The 16,345-nt window shown below is 37.3% G+C and overlaps 1 protein-coding gene across 4 annotated transcripts in view; it reads right to left on the reverse strand.

Moving 5' to 3' along the window:
- The window catches only part of STN1 (STN1 subunit of CST complex), a 47,240-nt gene that overhangs the window by 25,258 nt on the left and 5,637 nt on the right, over positions 1 to 16,345 (reverse strand). For 2 of the 4 annotated variants that reach the window (XM_062001808.1, XM_062001806.1), the window contains exons 2-3: positions 4,848 to 4,987; positions 245 to 340 (exon numbers count right to left, since the gene is read on the reverse strand). In XM_062001808.1, the coding sequence (XP_061857792.1) occupies positions 245 to 340; positions 4,848 to 4,980 (229 nt within the window). In that variant the 5' untranslated portion in view covers positions 4,981 to 4,987. Of the gene's footprint in view, positions 1 to 244; positions 341 to 2,332; positions 2,460 to 4,847; positions 4,988 to 9,244; positions 9,367 to 16,345 lie in introns of those variants that run through there. The other 2 variants (XM_062001807.1, XM_062001809.1) reach the window with 2 other exon arrangements.

Consider the following 16,345-nt stretch of genomic DNA (forward strand, 5'->3'; position numbering starts at 1 on the left):
TAGATGACCCCAAACAAATCAGTTACTCTGCTTTAACTATTTCTCTGCTTTTGAAATGGAGATAAACAGCATATCCCCTAAGTTTGCCTAGTAATCTGAGCTGAAGATATACATTATATTAGGACAAAAGCACAGTTGTTTCAGGAACAGACAAACAAATAAGGCAATCTTTAAGTTCTAACGGTAACTGAGATCAGAAAACTGATAAGTGCAAGGAAAAAAAAAAGAGAGAAACTTTTCTTACCTCCATAATTATAAAAGGCCTCTCTCTCTGTCATTTGAACCACCACCCCGACAACATCCACCTGTCTCACCGGATGTCCGTTATAAAAGAATACACCTAGACACAGAACAGAACATTCCTGATAAGTATAACTAGCTCTTTCAACATCCTACATAGTCACATTGGTCAGGAAAAAAATGTACTTTCTTACATATTTTATATCTCTTAAATTATACAATGCCTAGTCATGTGAAAAAATCCCCTGGATCAGTGAGGACCGTGAAGGTTGGAAGGAAGAAGTATCAGCTCTACTTATGTATCAAAAGCTTGTTTTATTAACCTCTTGTTTTCTCGCACACTTAGATCTGAAAAACGGTTTGTTTGCTGCAGGCATTACAGTCTTTTTAGTTGTTTTGTCATTTCATTTTGGTTTGGTCTCTCGTTTGTTTTGGGTTTTTTTGAGTTTTTTTCATCACCAGGCTTCAGAATAAATAATAGAACACAATGGAAGCAGTTTGAGTTTCTCACAACGCAGCTGTTCCTGATTAAGGCAGAGCCTCCAAAAGGAAAACTAACATAATTCTGTCTTTCATTTCTAAAAGAACAGGAGCCATGGGGGGGCAGGGGGAGAGAAACAGCCATCTTAAGATTGCAGAGTACGCTATGCAATCATCATGGACAGCATCCTGAACTTCAGTTTCTGAAATAACACGTTCTAAAAACATCCCTTTAACGCTATTTTTGTGCATCTATAAAGATTACTTGAACAACATGTAAAATCATGTCCAGAAAACAGTGAGGAATCGGATACTGGTGGACTTTGACAGCACTGAGGTTGCCACATGCTGGAGTCTCTTTCAAGAAAGTGACAAATGTTGTTAACAGACAGCGATGTAAACATATACTGAAGCCTTGCAGTTCACTAGCAGGAGGATTATAGGGCAATAAGTTCCAGATATATCCTGGGCTGGCTAAGTTTTCAGTCAGTGTATTTTCTTCAGTTTTCAAATACCCCTGCCTTACTGAAATATGCCATCTGGGATGTTCAATAACTGTCTTCTGAAAAGTAGGTAACTCAAGAGAGTCAGAAGGAAACATTTGGCTCCATACACTGTGGCAAGTCATATTCTTACAAAGAGAAAGAGAAGCACTGTAGCAAGGGAGTCGGAAAAATGTTATGTATAATAAAAAAATTCAAAACCAAAATCCCAAAATAACTTGTCCTACATAGCTAGCAGCCTTAAATGAGGCTGGAAGTAACCATCTTCGTGTAAGAAAGACAACAACCCCAAAGTTTTAGGAGAAATCACTGATGATCAGGCAAGCAGCTCATAAATGGCAGTTTTGCTCACAAAAAATCCACTGCAGTGTTTTCAAGATGCATCTGTCACTGTCAAGTTGGAGTTGACTAATCCTGCTGTCACTGGTCAGGTCTGGTGTAGAGAATGGTTAGTGGGTTTATCCACTTTTCTCTCATTTACCAGGACACCAATAAATGCCTCTATAGAAACTCTCAATGGAGATGCTCCCAGTGTGTGTCATTATTCACTAAACCTTACAAAATCGCTATGAAAGAAGATCTGGGTCAGTTTCAGGGTAAGTGGAGCACAGCTCCAAGCTCTTGAATGTGCAAACAAGTAACATGTTATTATGTTCATTTCCCAGTTAGTAAGCTCAGTTTTGACAAATGACAGAGACCAGATGAAACTGGTTGTCTCCATCCCTACAAGCTCACAAAGAACTCCACCCTTACTCTCTGAGAAGTTACTTCAATTAATTTGGAAGATGAAATTACATTTATACTATTAAAAGGTGTTAAACTTGATGACTTCAAGATGTAAATTGTTTCTCCTGCCAGTGTCTTTGTTCAGATTATGTTCATACTGGTAGCAATAAAAATATACTAAACATCTGAAGTTATGTGCAAGCACAATCAGACAAACTCCTAGTAACCCAGTAAATAACACACACATTAATATGCCGTTACCACAACAGGAAGCCACAGCAGCCGTGTAGGGGGCTTTAGATACAGAGCTCTCAAGGGCAAGTTCTGGTCATGTCTCTACCAGCATCACTGAACTCTGAGCTGTTTGCCACTGTAATTATTACCTCCTTTTATGCTATTTGTAGCTTCTCTGGCTTGTTGATAAGCTGTCACGATGCAGTGGTGCATGTTAACTCTGAGAAAAGCTCATTTCCATGATGTGATTATGTGTTACAACCGAGTTTGACACCCACTCTCATTTCAAGGCCTCTAAGACAACGCAATTGCTGTTTTTATCTGGGAGGTTTTCCAGCCTTCTTGTCACCACTTATAACAGGAGAGTAATTGGCCAGGTTTACTGCTTTCCTCTGTGCTATTTTAAGGGATTAGTCACTGTGGCATCAAATCCTAATGCTTAAAAATCAAAAGAAAAAAAAACTTATTAGGTCATTCAGTCCATTTCCTCAGGGCCAATGCAAGACCGTTCCGTACAGTAAATTCCTGGCAACTTGTACAGTCAGAACACAAACAATTCCAATGAAGGGCATCCCACCTTTTTCCTGGGAAGGGTGCTGCATGGTTTATCAGATGCCATTTTTAAGGATGTTTTTCCTGATATTCAGTGTGTGTTTATTTCCATTCCTCCTAGTTACACCTCTTTGTTTTGCACTCACTCATTCTTAATTGCCATTACTTAATGACTAATTTACAGCCAATCATACACTTGGCTTCAGCTGGTCTTTAAACCCATTAAAAGCAGGAAACGTTGACAACAGACACCTACCTTCTTCCTTCCCCCAAATATGGGTTTTTTTTAGGGTTTCTGTTGTGCTGCCATTCGTTTCCAATTAATAAAACATTCTGAAAGTTGTCTAGTTTGGTATATACACAACACCAGGAGAAAGAACAAAACTCAGGATATTTCTTCTATGAAAATTAACTGTAAAGAATAAAATGATTTTTTTTTTCTTTCTAAAGTTCATAAGAAAATGATACAGGATTGCAAGCAAGATTCATTGTGCAAAATGCCAGGTGCAAAGGAAGTGGAGAAAGCTCACATGCACTAGTTTTAAAGGCTGATATCTTGACATGACAGATACCACTTCCTTAGGATCATCTTAGCAAAAAGTGAAAGAGCTCCTGAAGAAGGCAATTTAAGTTAAAGAACAGGAAAGGAAGTGAGAAGGGAAATTCAGGTAATTCAGAGATTACAAAAAAGAGACAACAGGACTGTACTTGTAGGACTGTTTCTGCTCTTGCAAAATGTTTGTTGATATTTGTTGATGTTTAATTCTTCTTAATATATTTTTGCACTTATATGTACTAATGCCCAAGTCCAAACTACAATCCTGTTCTGCTGGCATTGTTCTGCCTTTTGCTTGAAGATAATTAAAATGTCTAATTGAAGTAAGAACTGTTTTTACCACGTGCACTTGCTACACCACTACTACTATAAGACTGCAAGCTTAAAAAAGGCCTCATAGTACTACTCACACTAGTACAAACATCAACAACAGACTAATTCTTGCAATGGGTTTAAGACAAAAGTCTCTCATCTCAAAGACTGGGAAGTCTATGAAGTCCCTACACACATAAAAATGGTTGTGAGAAAAAACCCCAACAAACCACGCCAGTTTTTCACTTCTGCAAGAATAGTATGGCTGTTATCATTGCTCATAAAGAAAAACAAATAAGAATACCAAAACCTACAAGGCAAGGCCCATCCAGAGGGCCAAACAGATGTACCTTGTCTATGTAGAGAAAGAAAGAGCAAAAATCCCAAACAAAACATCAAAACCAAATAAAAATCACATATTCTGCCTAGAGTTCACTGCTTTTCCTCATTAATTCTAAGTTCTTTGGGTTCTTCCCTGACAATCTTGCACCTTGTCAAGCTTCAGTTTGGAGTAATTAACCCTTCCACAATGGAAAATCTATTGGAATCTATACAATAAAGTCATGGCAGTGAAAATAGATATTCAAGGTCAGACCCTTAGACAATGTATACACGTGGGTGATACTGGCTGAAAACCAGCAGAAACCAGACTGCAAAGCACACAGTACACAGTAAGAAAATAAAAGACATAGTATAAGATTCAACAGATGCTAGAATTTACAACAAAGTTGTTCAAATGTATGAAGAATGTCACACCTACCATACCTAGAAATTAAGCAGACAAAACAATCTCAAAATCTTTATCTATTTTATAAAAAATATCCAGAGGAAAAAGCTAAACATGTACACCCAGCAATGTCATCAGTTGTTGAAACTCTGCAAGAAAGAGAGGAGGCATAAAATCCTTCTCAAATGTTGCCAAAATAGTGGAAAGATATAACATGTGGCCAGAAAGGAACAGCAATTATTGAATTAACTTTATCAGAATTTAACAAGCACAATGACATTGAGACAACACATTACCTTAGTGTAAAGGTGGTGCTGTATCTATACATGAAAGGAAAAGCCATTAGAACAACCCCTTCTTTTTTTTCACATATATTTCCCATACTACTTGCTGTTCTTAGGGCTGCACAGAAAATTGCTTTACTGGTGTTTATGTCTCTGCAATCCCTCAATAAAAAGCCCAACATAAATCAATTATCATTCTGTGAGCACCATAATAAACACATATAAGCACATACCTGGCACTTGTTTAGATTCTCTCATTTCTTTTATATCTTTAATATAGAGTCTTGCAAATGCAGAAAATACAGGATCCAGCCCCCAGTACAGAGAAGGCGTCTCCTCTTCATACTTCTTTGACTCAGACTGCATTAAAAACCTATGAAACCAGAAGAACCTGTAATTGTTTTCTACTTAGAGAAAGAGCCATTCACAAATGTTCCAAATCAATGAAAAAACAGCTTGTGATTTTGTAAACAATATCACAGCAGAGCTGAAGAAGAGACATAGGAACTTATCTAATAGAATGTTATCTTTGTTTCACCCCATGAAATATTAAAAGTATCAATACTGATGATTCATTTGAAGTACTGAGACTCAAGAGCAACAGCATTTTAGCCGAGTTCTTCAAATGAAATGGAATTTCAGGGATCTCTCCTCTATGGACACATAAACAGAGAACCAAATATAATACTTTTTTAAAAGAGCAGGTTTGTGTGATGCTAATTGGTTACTTTCTGTACACTTGATTATTTATCCCCCATCATTCTCTTTCTCTTCCACGCGATATTCTCATTTTTCAACCTATGATTTATTGCAGTGAGGAAGAGTTATTTTATATAAAACAAAAGCAGCCAGTCCTTTATTTTGGACATTTAGTTTCCAACAACTTTGCAATTTTTCCTTTCCCTTTTTAATTCTTTAGATTTCCCTGTTTACTGCCTGCTATCTCCTACCATTACCAGAGCCAAATCTCTACTTATCACAGAGTTGATATAAAAAAAACCTCAGCAGTCAATTAAGAAGGGATCTCTGTAGCAACATCATAGAATCACAGACAGGTAGGGGTAGGAAGGGACCTCTAGAGATCATCCAGTCCAACCTCCGGCTAAAGCAACTTCACCTTGATCAGGTCACACAGGCATGAGTCCAGGCAGGTCTGGAAAACCTCCAGAGAAGTAGACTCCACACCCTCCCTGGGCAGCCTGTGCCAGGGCTCCCTCACCCTTATAGTAAAGAAGGTTTTTTGTGTTCCAGCTTATGTCCCTGGAAATATTTAAAAGATGATATTTAATATTCCTGGAGATATTTAAAAGTCAAGTAAGATGAGGTGCTGAAGGATAGAGTTTAGTGGTGGGCCCTGTGAGGTTAGTGATGGGACTTGACCACCTTGAAGGTCTTTTCCAACATAAACCATCATTCTGTGACTTGTAAGCTGAGTATACTTGTTATTAGCTTCTCCTGTATGGATTATTAAATTGTTCTCATAAAGCTTTCCAGGTCACCCTTGAATGGGTGTCAGCCACTTACAGCTGTAGAGCAAAGGTGGTAATGGCCTGATTATGAACTGCATGTAAAAGTGTTGAGATTTGACAGCTACAGTCTCCAAAGCAGGTGCAGCCCCCTGCTACGAGTGGCCAGAGATCTCTGTAATCTGCAGGAGACTAGCTACTGATAGAGAGGCAACATACCACAAATATCATGATAGTTTAGATTCAGCATGATTTCTGTTTTCACACTTATTAATTTGGGGCAGAAAGCCAGAACATAGAGCAACATGCTAGAGTATTGCCGAGATCTACTCTACAGCGTGAAAAGAACTGAGGATGACAATTAAAGTCATATCTAACTTTAAAAAAAAAAACCAACCAATAAACAAAAAACCAACAAAAAGTTATTGTTATTTTGATCTTCCTTAGGCTGGTCATTCGTTTTGTGAGATGTTTAAAGAATCTGATTTAGTCAGTTCCACCAGTCACTTCAGGTTCAGGTAACAAACTAGTTTTGTTTACAGCTGGATTTATGTCTCACCCCCTTCTATGGGCAGCTTTTCCTAACCCTTCCCTCTTGCATATGTAATGTCTACTCAAACCCATCCTTATCTCACTCAAGCTTCTCCATGAAGCACATTTTCTGCTGCTGAATTGCAGACACTGCTCAGTTGAAATTCATAAACTAAGCTGTTAACTGCATGATCTTAATAATGCAAAGCTGCTGTTCCTCCATATGGCAGTTCCCTGCTTGCTTGCTGTAATTCTGTATCAAATTTAGACCATAAACTTTCCCAAGCAAAGACATGGTTTGAACCTGTATTTTACTGAACATGTTCACTTTCATAACAAAATGAGTTTTCCCCATTCTTTTGCTTTTTTGCTAGGAGTCTGCAATACAAAACTGCCAGCTTTGTCCCTATGTTACTGTGCTTTTAGCTTCTATAACAAAGAAGGAAAAAAATAAGTTTAACCCAATAAAAGGTCATGGCAAATGAAGAGAGCTCACACATCAATTGATAAAAATACACACTATAGTCAAAGTTAACATATAATTAGTTGTAATAGAGCAAGGCAGTACTGGTCAGTGGCATCCCACCTCCCATCTGCAATGAAGGACTTCAAAGAGATCGTTTTGTCTTTAATGGTGCTATTCACTTTTAGTGACACTTCTTTCCTGACAAGAAACATGGATGCAATCAGTGTTTTTCTCCAAGATCATCTATTATACAAAGCAATATTCCTTCCTGCACCATGCACTCCAGCTTCATGGTTACAACATTTGTCACAGCTCAGTACCCATTTTTTCTCCCCAGGTAACAAGTGCATCTAACTTTTCGTATGTCGCGTGAACAGCCACTCACTGGAGTAAAAAGCAGAAGTCACACCCACACACATGTACCTTTGAGGGGAAATCAATGAAGCAGCACCAACAGAGAGTAAAAATATCTTCATTTCGGTATTTTAGTAAACAGTTGTCAAGTCTGAAATGTCAAAACAGTAACAGACCACTAGCCAGAAGTCCAAACAACACTTGTAGCTTAAATAAAGTATCTTCCCAAATCTTGTATTGCTTCGGTCTTGGAGTGAGAAGGATTTTGCAGCAAAAGCTCTTATTCTCCATCTCAGACCACTGGGAGTTAAATCTAAAATTCTAGAGCTTTGTTCTAGCTCCCAGGCCTTCTTACAGATCTTCACTGAAGAAATCTACACCCATCATATGGATCTTTACACACAGAACCACTCTGCATGGTTCAAGTCTGCTACAGACAAACCAAGTCTAACCTTTACAGATCTGGCAAGGATTCCTTGCCTGAAAGTAAATAATGCTCCTAGCACTATGAAGGCATCAAAAGATTCCTTGCAGTCCACAGCACAAGTCCACTGAAGCCATGAGTTAGACACTCCATCCATGTCAGGCTTTGACTGTGAAACTATGCTCCAGTCTCTTACTTGCTTCTAGTGATTCCTGGCAGGCACATGAAGAATCCTCTGCATGACAGTCAATCCTTGTTTCTTCATGGTCTCAACGGCACTCCCAACAGCTGCCATCTTCCAAAATGAAGCCCATTGTCTTCCTTCCCTCCAAAGTAGCCACTTGGTAGCTACATTTGAGCACTGATGTTATTTACGGTCAAAAGCCTGTGGCCTTTTGTGAGGAAGAGATTTTTACTGCATCCAGTTCCACTTGCCTCTGCACACTCCCATCACAAATCCACTCTACTCATGTTTTTAACAGCAGCTGTATTTTTGCTTCTATAGTAAAAGAAAATGTTAAATCAGAGGAAACAATGCTTTCCAGAGTATCTACTTTTCAGTTAGTTTCCAAGCACTTGTTTCAGGCAGATGAATATTATTAGAAAACATAATTTGTATAAGGCAGATAAAGTTCTTCGCAATTTTTCCTTTGCTATATAATAGTATCTTCCTGCAACTTTTTCTTAAGTTGGCACAGGAAGCCTTTCCATCATAGGCAGACTATCCCAGGGGTTAATCAATTAATGAGTCATTCTGTTGAAAGTGGAACTTTCCATTATGCTGGAAGTGTTTTCAGTTCTTAACTGGTACCATTGGTGATATGCTATCAGCAGGGAAGATAACAGCTACCCTGTACAATGAAGATCCAAGGGGCAAATAGGAGGCATTGTGGAGAGAAGCAGGACCAAAATCAATGAAAACACTGACAGCTAACAATAGACAATTCTGAACAGATACTATATGTACAAACATTTAAGGATTAAACAGGCTTTTGCCTAAAGATAGTGATAAGACTTAGAAATACAAACAGTACAGAGTTGTAGGAAAGGTTATCCCTTTCTGCATTTTCTTTTAAATGCAATGTAATGACTTTATGGTTGCTGTAGTGCAATGAATTCAATCCTGGTAGAAAAGAAAAAAGGCGAGAGAAGCATCTGGTTCACAAGTTTATTAGAAACAAGATTGCTGTATTTTATGTTTACCTGTCTAGACTCCAAAGAAAGGCTATAAAGGCATAGCCAAAAACAAAACCAGATTAAGTTCTGCTATTTGGGCCACTTCTTGGGAAAACAATTCTGTTTCAAAGGCTAAAATCTAAAGTTTACCCAGTAGTTATCTAAATACAAATAAACAAAAAGCCTCCATTTGAGATTATTCAACATACCAACCTATGAAAATAAGGCTGCCTCTTTCACCAACTGCTATCAATGTTAGCTTTCCCGACTGAAGTGAGAAATAAACCAAGTCCATAGTCCTCAGAGTTATCTTGTGAGTTCAGCAAGGCATTGTCCTAAAAGGGAAGGAAGGGAAACCCAAGAAAATTGGTAGCCTTCCCAAACACCACCACCACTCAAAACCAAGACCATTTTCTTTCTTCCCTACAAGCAGCCTACCTGGTAGCCTTGTTAGAATAGCTCCCCAATTAACATAAGTGATTTGTTCAACAGCATCATCCCCAGTCAATACAATTCTTGGCTCCTATTCCTGTGTTCCCCATGTACCTTCTTAAAAAAAAGAAGGTGATTAAGAGTTGGTCTACTTCCCATCAGTGAAATGGAAAACCCAAAGAAGAGCATCTGTCCTAATGTTTCTTGTTGTCTTTTCTCTAGATGTAATTAACCATCAAAGCTCTTGGAGAAAATTGCTTTAGTTCGGAGCCATAGGAAATTTGTCTTGCCATCAGTTGTCTGCAGCTCCTCCCAACTGCTGTCAGACCCCTGCAAAGATTCTTTCTCAAATTATCTGTGAATTAGCAGAGAACATTTATCCATCAATATAGGCAGCTTAAACATCTTACCAGGCATATACTCTTCTCCAAAGACTGCTGCTACTATACTAAGCCCTGATGATTTACTCAGGAAGCAGCTCCTAAGCTGTTAAGAGTTGCCAACCCCATGCATTAAAACAACTTTAATTCACCATTGGTTTACTTGAATAAATCAGGCTACAAACTGTGGCTGTTAAAGAATTGCTTCATGGGTCAGCAATCCCTGCCACAGAGACGGGAACTTCTGGAAAGGAGAGTAGAGTCAGCAGCTGGGTTTTGCAACAGCCTCAGCATCTGAATTGAATTCATCCGTGTTTGTGTCAACACCCTATGTGACAAATGACTATTACACAGTTTTTCATGAGCAGCAGAGGCAACTCCAGCACAATACATTTAAAAATCACCAGATTTCAATAAATGTTTTTGATTACCCAAGGCTACATACAACATTTTAAATTAAAACTAAACCAATTTAATATCTTATTATAGAACTAGATCTTAGTGAGCTTGAAAGTAAAGGCCTTTGGTTACAGCTAATATGGAGTAAAGCTTCTAAAATGAAACTTACCCATAGACTTCTTAAAAATACACACTACGTTTTCAACACAAGTAACAAGACAAAAACCATCATAGAAATCCAAATACATCACTGAAAGACTAAAAAGTCTCCTGAAAAAGTGTGTATCAGTCTTATAGTTGACAGAAACCTATCAAAGAGTAAGACAAAGTCCTTTTAGATCCACTTCTTAGCTGGTGATTTTATTAAAATCCAAGCAAGGTAGGCACTTTCAGTCTTTCCTAGTAAACTATCTTGTGATGCTGCTCATGTGAAGTCCTCTAAGTTTAGATGCTACACAATGCAAAAAAATGTAAGGGCATGACATATCCTGTAGGTCTTATCATAGAATCACAGAATCTTAAGGGTTGGAAGGGACCTCAAAAGATCATCCAGTCCAAACCCCCTGCCAGAGCAGGACCTCCTGAAATAGGTTACACAGGAACTCACCCGGATGGGTTCTGAATGTCTCCAGAGAAGGAGATTCCACAACCCATGTGGGCAATAATTACATACAATTCCAGTTTTTAAAAAATGGTTTTGAAATACAATTAAGAGCACCAGAACTCCTCTGAACCTCCAGAAGTTTAGTAGTTCCTGAAATTGTTACTTGTAAAAGTATTAACATCTGTTTAACCTCTGAAGATAACACATTTACCAAAAAGAAATAATTACATTTTTTTTTAAAGATATTTCCTGACATCTCAAACATTATATATCTTTTACTTACATTACATTATATTACAACATACTTCCCTGTTAAGGGAAGATGGTGCAAGACAGAAGACCCATCATCACACACAGGTCAGCAGGGAGTCCATCAACAACACAGAAGGTTGTAAACCCACAAGGTTTATAATAATCAGGATATAGACAGGAGCAAGAAAAGGCCTTGTTTTATCACCAAACTGACACCACTACCGTATAATAGTCTTCCAGTGGAGTTAATGTCTCTATGTCATAACCTGTAAAGTATTTCCTTTTCTCTGTTTCTTTCCTTTCCACAGCACTGCCCAGAAATCCTTTTGGACAAGGGTATGTGGTTGCAGGAGACCAGACAGACTGGCTTCTCCAACAACAACAGTTTTGGAAGGAAGGGGGACAAAGCCTGCAGTTCTAGATTGCCACCTTTGGCATTGCAACTTGTTTTATATGCAAGTTAAACCTTTTAACAAGGTTTTGGCACTAAATTTTTCAAAAGTATGATTCTGAAAAACTAACAAGGAAATATGCAAAAAAAAGAAACCGTACAAGTAGCTCTTTCTGATCCTTGTCCATGCATTAGTCACAAGATATTTTCCTACATATCAAGAAATCAACAAACCACTCAACAGACTAGTAAACTAGCTCTATATGTTTGTCACGGACAGCTGTAAGCTCGTCACAAATAAAGTCATAGTAGTCTCTACCAATAGTCAGAAAGCTTCATTTGCTATTTGTATTTTTAAATTATTGGATAATCATGCTGAAGCACCTTCTTCAACTAATTCTCTAACCTGTCTCCAGCAAGGGCAGGAGGGTCTATGAAGATGATTAACTCTCTCTGAAAGCTGTTAATCACCCACAGTGCTGTGAAATTAGCTGAGCTGCTGAAAAGACATTCTTTCTCTGGGAGGGAAGGTTCTCTGTTATTAGTGTGAAATAGAAACAAACAAAGCTAAAAATAAATTATTACTTATAAATAAGAAGTTTAATTCTTGGAAAAACAGCAGTACGGAAAGTTTGATAGCAAGAAGACTCCAAACAGGCTTTTGGCAAAAGAAATCTTTTGGTTTTGACAGACACATGTATTTTAGTGATTTAATATGAAGGAATATTAACTTAAAGGTAACTAAAACAGCAAGGAAAATAACACCTAATTTATCCCTGGCTTAAGGCAACACAGTTAGCTTTCCTACTTTGGTACAGCAGCATAAAATAGATTTAGTACCACTTCTTAAATGAACTTTGATATTTCAAAAATTTGGGTAGAAGTGGCAGGCATTGGTTAACAGCTTTCTGAAGTTACTGCCTCTGTGAACTCGGCAACAGAGTTGACCTTCTAGAGGCAAACTTTCCTGTCTATTTCCCCCTCCTTTAAATTAGTTTATGCATCTAGTGTAAATTGAAACAGCCTCTGGCATAAGATTAGAATTTATATGAACAGTGACAGCATGGAACACTGCATAACAACCAGAGACTTCAAAATAATTAACTTACCATTTGGTTAGGTGCTCAGTTGTGATAATTTTTGAAGTATTTCAGGACATACCAAAGCATTAGTTTGTAACAGATCAGCTTAATGTTACGAAAGCAATTTAAGTTCTTTGTTACACAAGTGAACCTTTCAACTATATGAGAACACCATGAAGTTGTGCTTGAAACATGGTGTCCAAATAGTACTGTTGGTGGTATACACAAAATAATTCAAACCAGAATAATTTTGAAGTCTTCAATCCAACTAGGACCGTGATATATTTTTGTGAGCATACCTAGAGATTGAGATTACTTTTGGAAGACTGAGATATAACTATTACTTTTCTTAGAAAGATTAACATTCTTAGTTTGACACTGATCTCTGTACAGACTGGCTGCATTTATTCTTTGGTTGGTTGTGGCTTTTTCATGCTATTCCACAAATTATTCTTTATCTCTTCCAAATAAAGACTCATAATGCTTCCTGTGTGAAGGCACTTCTTGTAGAAAAATGTTTAGACATTCCAAAAGACAAACCTGTTCAAAATGAAAGGCATCAGGAAAAAGCATTGAAGCTATATATATATATATAAATAAAAAAAATTAAAGTATTCTCACTTTTACTGGGGAACTATCATCCCACTTAAGAACAAAGCTCTTGTTATACTTTTCTAATGTTCCTCATACAGGTTCTCTCAGCCAACATCTTGGAAAAGTATCAAGACTGGGGTTTTACAGTAAAAGAATGATATCATTCCCCGTCTTTTATTCTCTGAATTTCTAACTGTGCCTCCTTTCTGAGGACTAGAAACCTGAAACAAAACACAGGATTTCTTAGTCACATCCAGGCTGCTCTGACCTACAAAACCAGAGAATTTTAGAAATGCCAAGGGTATGCAAATATTTGACTCTTTAAAACAAATTGTTCTGCACAATCTCTTACACTGCATTCTGTGAACTTTGCATGATCTGAAGAGTAGTTTCTTCTCAGCTGTGGAAAACTGGCTCATCATCCCTTATCTTCAGCTGTTGAACTCTTTTAGGACCTGCCAAAACCAGAGACTTTATCCTCTGTCGACTTTTGGGTTAGCAATTTTTGTAATTTTCTGAGGATGCTCTGAAATGAAGAATAGCCTACAGATGCTCCCTCTGAGGTCTGTTCAAATCTCATCACTGAGAGCTGATATAGAACTGATACAGAACAAACCAAAACTGATCAGGAATACCCATTTGGCAACAAGAGTATTTTCTTAATAGCTTTCCTCTCTATGGAGCAAAGAGGACTAAGGTTATTTGCTGGTGATGATTTTATCCCACCTTTGAAAACCTTTTCCCAGACCCGACAGGAAGGCATCAACTGGACATAACAATATTAGGATTCTTTGAAGAAAATACCTCACAGACAATTGTGGCTGTAACTTCTTGCGTTCCCTGCATGTCACAGCTAATATCATAAAATTCATTACTATTTCCAACTTCTTGGTATGTAAAAAACACCAAGCAGCCTTTTATAAACAGATTTGTCTCCTTAATTGCATTTGAACACATGCCACTCCCTATCTCATGCTTTCGAAAGTAAGTCACTCCTATATACTGCATCCAGAACAATGTATTACACCTCAATCAGAAGCCACAGGAGTATTTTTCCTATAGGTAATTGTCTTCTACTACTGAAAATTCAGTCCACTTAAGGTAATGGGCTTTTTTGGCTTAATCCATAAATATCATGTAGTGTACTATAAAACATTATTTTGTGGGTTAGATATTGAATTAAAGGTTCCTTCTAGCTAAAGAAGAGAGATTTCAGGGCACTCAAGACAAAGTGCATCACATCACAATACTCTGTTTTGTTATAAACAGGTCCTAGTGCCCAAAGTTTGCATACACTATTGTTGAGCTCTCAATAGTTGCTGTTTGCCTTCACAATTGACACATTATGACAGCTCCACACGTTGCTGCTGTAACAAGAGATCCCATATAAAACCAAATTCTATTTTACAATCCATAGTAAACTATTTTTTTTGGCCTCAAAAATGAGTTACACAAGAGCTTATAAAAACCTAGGTAAAGAGGACTTCACACATACATTTTAAACAATGGTTGCAATAGAAAAATAACTTTCAACTAAAAACTGCGCTGGTTTTGAAGTCTAGCTTTGCATTAATGAATGGTATCTCACATTCTAAATGTTATTTCTTCTTTTTGCTAGTAGACATGTCTCCAATATTGTCCCACTGTAATGACTCTCTTTAGGATATTACTGAAGAATCTTTAGCTTTCTACGCTATCTTTTTGTCAGATTGTACTTTTGTGTGTGTGTGTGTGTGCTTTTCAACATCATGTACTTTTCATAATAGTTTTTAAAGGCATAATAAACATCCTGCTTATGATTACTACATAACCAGGATTGGTTTTGCTGGCTGTCTGGCCAGCCATAATAAACCCCAGATTTTAAAACAACTCATTTTCATATTACAGAGAAAGTTATTCAGTCCCAAGATTCCAGAGCTGATCAGGATCACAAGAGAACACAATGTCCATTCTGGGAAAAAAAAGGGTTCCTGGGAAACAGAAAGAAACTCAGGATTTGCAGAAAGAAAAGCAGCAATACGTGTGGGGTTTTTTTTCAGACATTTTTTGTACCAGTATTGACTGAAAGCAATACTGAGATGCAAAGCTATCTTTATCCCTTAATAAATTTCTAATCCTAGCTGCTATGTGAACTAATGCAAATTTGAAAGCCACGAACAAAAAGAGCAAATCAGCTCGTGACTCCTGTGTAAGAGGAAAAGGTCTAATTACCATCTGGAGGAAAGACAAACACGGTGAAGCATTTGTAATACATGCTTTCATGTGACTTAGCTAAAGCTTCTAATAACCATCAGAAGGAGGGAGCTCTAAGTTTTAAATACTTTGCCTTGTGTTCATGTACAGTTTTCATTAAACAGATTTTTCTTTAAATCAAAAATAAACTCAAAATGATTTAAATGGTTCAAAATAACACAGTCTTTTAGCTAAGAGCAATAATATTTTCACCATATATTATTTGAAAAGAACTCAGTACTCTAGATAGACTTCCACATGTGTGGACTTGTGAAAGATTACTACAGCCATCCAGACATGGAGGGAAAGAATTTATTACACCAACTACTGCCTTTAAAAAAAATGGAGCTATTCACTAATGCAGCTCAGTATTTTAATATTACCTGGAAAGTTCTATAAAAGGAGTTTTTCAGTTGAATACAAACCAAAATGTGTCCAGTCTTCTTAAAAAAATAAAAAGATAATTAAAGAATACCTGAAATTTTTATTTGTATTAGTCAGTTAATCAATAAACAGCTATTCAAGTTTCAAGTTGTTGACACCTCCCATTAAATCTTCTCAATCAAATAAGCAAAAAAGGCAACACTTATCCCTCCAATTACATACAACTGTTTCCGAATCTTGAAGGTGGGGTATTCTGCAGGTCAACTAGAAGCAATAAGGAAAACATCAGGGTTTTTAACAACTTCGATGAGGTGAACACATTAAAGCTTGAAGGCCTTTGACCTGGCATTTTTCCAAGAAATACTCTTGTGCTATTTGTTGAAATATCTGAACTTCACTCAAGATCTCTAGATTTATATGATTGCACTTTCTGACATTTGATTTCAGATAAAACCTATTCCGTAAAACATCATACATATTCAGGTAATTGGCAACTTTTGTAGTTGCACCATCATCACTCCCAGAGGTGTTGCCTGATATCAAGAGAACCGCACTCCAAGAGTT

This window comes from Colius striatus, chromosome 8 (assembly GCF_028858725.1).
Source record: "Colius striatus isolate bColStr4 chromosome 8, bColStr4.1.hap1, whole genome shotgun sequence".
In the NCBI taxonomy this organism is placed as follows: domain Eukaryota; kingdom Metazoa; phylum Chordata; class Aves; order Coliiformes; family Coliidae; genus Colius; species Colius striatus.